The sequence below is a fragment of the Triticum aestivum genome, chromosome 2A (assembly GCF_018294505.1).
Source record: "Triticum aestivum cultivar Chinese Spring chromosome 2A, IWGSC CS RefSeq v2.1, whole genome shotgun sequence".
NCBI lineage: Eukaryota > Viridiplantae > Streptophyta > Magnoliopsida > Poales > Poaceae > Triticum > Triticum aestivum.
In genome coordinates, this window is record NC_057797.1 from 646,661,019 (window position 1) to 646,665,649 (window position 4,631).

A 4,631-nucleotide genomic window follows, 5' to 3' on the forward strand; every position below is an offset into this window, starting at 1 on the left:
GAATAGCCGTGATCTTCGGTGACAGGACGACTTGAAGTTGTACCTTGACCTTATGACAACTAGAACCAGATACTTAATAAAACACACCCTTCCAAGTGCCAGATACAACCGGTGGTCGCTCTCTATCAGGGCGACGCGGAGAGGATCATCGGTCAGGGTTATGCTATGTGATGCTACTTGGTGAACTTACCATCTACTCTCTTCTCCTGCTGCAAGATGGAGGTTACCAAAAGCGTAGTCTTCGATAGGGCTAGCTATCCCCCTCTTATTCCGTCATTCTGCAGTTCAGTCCACATATGATACCCTTATTCCATTTGATATCAATGCATACATATGTAGTGTAGCTCCTTGCTTGCGAGTACTTTGGATGAGTACTCACGGTTGCTTTTCTCTCCCTTTTCCCCCTTTCCCTTCTACCTGATTGTCGCAACTAGATGTTGGAGCCCAGGATCCAGACGCCACCGTCGACGACGACTTCTACTACACTGGAGGTGCCTACTACTACGTGCAGCCCGCTGACGGCGACCAGGAGTAGTTTAGGAGGATCCCAGGCAGGAGGCCTGCGCCTCTTTCGATCTGTATACCAATTTGTGCTAGCCTTCTTAAGGCAAACTTGTTTAACTTATGTCTGTACTCAGATATTGTTGCTTCCCCTGACTCGTCTATGATCGAGCTCTTGTATTCGAGCCCCCTGACTTGTAATATGATGCTTGTATGACTTATTTTATTTGTAGAGTTGTGTTGTGATATCTTCCCGTGAGTCCCTGATCTTGATCATACACATTTGCGTGTATGATTAGTGTACGATTGAATCGGGGGGCGTCACAGCTGATCCTTCGTGGGTGAATTGGATCCTCGGTGAAAGTCAACTTGTCCGATCGCTACGCGTGGTGGTTGAGGAAAGGCGGAAACAACGGGACGTGCGACGATGTCGAACCGCTTGTCCTCTTGCATGCCGCACCCTAGATTCTTTTCCCCCAATCTCCACAGCCGTCTCCCACACCCTTCCTCCTCCTTCCTTCCTCGCTCGTCAGCCACCGCAGCCGCCGCACCCTCCCACATCGGACGCTGCTAGGCTCGTCCATGGCTCCATCTCTCGTCCCAGCCTGACTCAGGCGGAGCCAGGGCAGCAGAGAGGAGGAAGGGAGGCAGAGGAACGATGGGGAAGGGGATGTCAGAATCCAATCGCCCCGGCCGTGCCTACACGAGTAGCACCGCTTCTTCCCTCCCCGACGAGGGGTAGGTCTTGACAATGGCTGCCCGAGGCCGTCAGATCCATCACCGTCGTCGTTCTTTTGGTCGAGGCAGTCGTCGTCCACGTGCTCCTCTTCACCACCACAGCTGGACGCTGGTGAGGCTAGCCTCCCCCTCCAAGCGCAGGTACTTTCCCGTTCCTTTCTATGCTCTCTCTCATCCCCTTATCTATCTCTCTGTTGTACATGGAAACAGATTTGCCCAGTTCTCAGTCTAGATTTAATGAAGGAAACAGCTGTTCATACATCGCCAATTATGGATATGGATCCATCTTGCTGCGCTGGATGAAGGGTTGGATGGAACAAGAATTGCTTCCTCTAGGTATTATTCACCGAACCTCACTTCATATTATTATAGTGTAGATCTGTTCATGCTCAGAATAAGAACCATTCGTGTTATTTAGTGTTTTATTGTTTGTTCATTGGTTGTTGTACAAATTTCCAGGAAGATATAATCAGGAGGGACCATCTAATGGTTGCTAAAGTTACTTCTGAATGCACTCTCTAAGTATGCATGTTGGATGTTTAGTTTAACTAAGTGACACTTGTTCTGTACAATGCACTTGCATCTCTGAACTCTTGCTCTAATTATTTCACATTTTTCCAACAGAGATCGGGCTGGGCTTGACCGGGTTTTTGGAGTTCTCTTCTCGTTTCTTAGGATCCTCATGCTGTTTGACAAGGGGTTCCTTGCAATGGGAAATGTAAGAATCATCCTCCTGGTTTACTTATACTTCGCTCTAACCTATTGCATCCTAATTATCATGCATTTCATGTCAGGTTCTCTTCGTCTCTGGTGTTCCGCTAACGATTGGACTAAAGTCAACTTTCCAGTTCTTCACAAAGCCTAAGAATCGCAAGGTCATATACATGTAATATTTAATTAGGCACTTTTGCTATCCCTGGAACTACACAAGTCAATAGAGCTGATGTTCATCATTGTTTCTGGATTGTACATCTTTCAGTTGGATTAAGGTTTTTCCTATTGTCTGCAAATGAAACGAACTTGATGTACCTCTGGTATGGTAAAAGAAGAGATTGCCCTTTCCTTTTGTAAAATTTTCTGCAGACGATGTTGTGGAGATTGATTTGAGAATTTGTGTGCTTATTAGTTCCACTACTTTTTTCTCATTAACTGATATTAGACAATGGTGTATAAATGTTGCACCTGGCTCTATTTTCCAAGGATATACGAATGAAGCTATAGTACGTGCAAACTGTGACTCCTCTTCGCTGGACAAGGAAAGTAAAAATGATAACCTACCAGGCAATAAAATTACATGGCTGATCTCTGTTTTGTGCATGTTAGGTGAGCATTTTGAAATGTTCTAGTTCCCTTAATAGAGTGTATTTTCCTCTCATCAAATGCTCACTTATATTTCTGGAATAAACAAATCTTTTGTGTTGTAACCTGTTTTGAGTTTCGATGATTTACCATCTGCCTTCTCCTCTGCTTTATGTCGCTTCTCTAAATTATTTCTCTGGGCCACTACCATAACTTGCTGGTTTAGTTTAGGTGTGTAGGCAGAATTTGCCATGTGATTGTTTGAAACTACAACCAGGTTGAATGTGCTTTTGTTTATTTATCAAGGATCGATAGTCTGAGATGCAGTGCATTTTGATATCTGATGTTGCTGCTATAAAATGTGTTGCACTCTGGGCTGTGATACATGTACATCTAAGTGGCTGATGAGGTAACTTAGGTATTATGATTAGTCTGCACAATTAGTCTGTACATCTAACAGGTAGTTCAGACTTTTTCTTTCCAAGTCCTATTGTGGCTGTATGCAGGTGTTCTTTTGGCATCATACACTCCCCTGTGAAGTGCGTGTTTAATCACCATGCAACGGGCATGTGGATTTGAGGTGTAGGGTGGTGTTGGAACTGGTTGATGCTACTAGGTTCTTCACATGTTTTTTTTCTTGGAACGTGTGTGCCATTACAAATTCAAACAATGTATGCGTGCTCGCTTAGCTCTGACCATATGCCATGCACTGGCTTTAGTTTGGTTAAAAAAGTCATCTCCATTAGAGAGTTTATAGCTTTGTACAGCGTGTACAATTCCAGAGCTTCATTTTTCCTATTGCCATGCGTGTACAGTTTCAGAGCTTCATCACATTGTGGTAGGGAAAGATGGTATGCAGAATGTCGAAAGCTTTATTTTTGTCCATTAGATAGTTTATAGCTTTTTCACTAGAGGTAGGTTTATAGCTTTGTCACTGGGGGTAGGTTGTCACATAGACTGCCCCTGATAAAATAAGTTCTCCATGCAACATAGTTAATTACTGAATCTACAATGCATGCTTATTTCTGGCAGAAGCTTAGTGGATGAATTAGCATTTTGTAAAGTCTGTCTAAGCTCCCGTCTCTTTTCTTTCTATAAACTGGAAGGCCAGGATAGGTTTCTAAATTACCATTTTGAACAATGTTAACAAGTTTACCATTTCTCATTTCTTAATACCATTTTGGGATTGTTTGAGCACTATACCAATATTTCGCTTTGTGCTAAAGTCAAAGATATTGTATCCTTGAATGTTTTTCAATTGCCAAACATGCCAAATTCTGCATATTCGTCAAGGTGACACTGATTTTGGTTTTACTTGCCATCTGCATCCTCTTATATCATAGGTGAGAAATCGATTAAAATATTGTATTGGTTCCGAAATAATGTTTTAGTGTTGAACTATTGATTAATCCCCCTTTTTTCTTTAGTCTACGTGATTCAATAGAAATGATGTTTTAGTCATGTTTGATAGTTATGAAACAAATGTCATAGACCATAGCTAGCTATTATGGAGATGTTTCGTAGTATTATTTTTATACAGAAGGGCTAAAGCTCCAATCATACATGTTTGCTCAAACCTAAAGCTCCTAACTAATGAAAATATATTGAAAGCATTTAATGATTTTAAAGGTACATACATTCTTAAACAAGAGCCTATGTATTTTTTGCTCAAACACAAAGTCATTGGAAAATGCAAATGTTTTCAGTGTGAACATGATTGATTTCAAATGGGTCTCTGCAAACATGGTAGCAAGTATTTTGTGCTATAAAATTAAAATATGTATATACATCTCAACATAGACAACAGTTCATGATGTTTCCTATTAAAGGGGATTAAACCAAGGATATTTTTTTTCATTGCGCACATGGATTTAGCGTGCCTCTGCGCCATTTGGCGCAACGGGTCCACTAGTTCGTATTGCAAGCAAGACACTGAACAACAATAGCAGGGATCTGCAGTAGAGTAGGACCGATTAAAGTCTTTGGATATACCTTGTGTGCCGGTGAACCTTAGATCTAAAAGCCCGTGCACCTGTCGAACATAATGACTATTAAGAGAATGATTTCAAAGTAACCATAACTGGCATAATGAT

General features: G+C 42.0%; 1 protein-coding gene across 4 annotated transcripts; it reads left to right on the plus strand.

Annotated features, from left to right (window-relative positions):
- Nucleotides 1-668: 668 nt before the first annotated feature.
- LOC123185791 (uncharacterized) lies at nucleotides 669-2,312 on the plus strand. Of its 4 annotated transcripts, XR_006493496.1 has the most exons (5): nucleotides 671-1,351; nucleotides 1,450-1,575; nucleotides 1,699-1,761; nucleotides 1,864-1,957; nucleotides 2,034-2,312. XR_006493496.1 is itself a non-coding variant. In XM_044597616.1 (4 exons), exons 1-4 carry the CDS (start codon nucleotides 1,253-1,255, stop codon nucleotides 2,059-2,061), a joined length of 336 nt encoding a protein of 111 aa, XP_044453551.1. In that variant the 5' UTR covers nucleotides 669-1,252; the 3' UTR covers nucleotides 2,062-2,312. The 4 variants fall into 4 exon arrangements, 2 of the variants coding, with proteins under 2 accessions (XP_044453551.1, XP_044453550.1); XM_044597616.1 differs by lacking the exon at nucleotides 1,699-1,761 and having other exon boundaries at nucleotides 669-1,380; nucleotides 1,490-1,575; XM_044597615.1 differs by lacking the exon at nucleotides 1,699-1,761 and having other exon boundaries at nucleotides 672-1,380; nucleotides 1,483-1,575.
- Nucleotides 2,313-4,631: the final 2,319 nt, after the last annotated feature.

Bases quoted from the DNA above. Each gene is read 5' to 3' on its own strand.
- LOC123185791 (XM_044597615.1), top strand. From the start codon at position 1,253: ATGGCTGCCCGAGGCCGTCAGATCCATCACCGTCGTCGTTCTTTTGGT. The intron at 1,381-1,482 runs GTACTTTCCCGT...GATTTAATGAAG, and splicing joins GCCTCCCCCTCCAAGCGCAG to GAAACAGCTGTTCATACATC. The intron at 1,576-1,863 runs GTATTATTCACC...TTTTTCCAACAG, and splicing joins ACAAGAATTGCTTCCTCTAG to AGATCGGGCTGGGCTTGACC.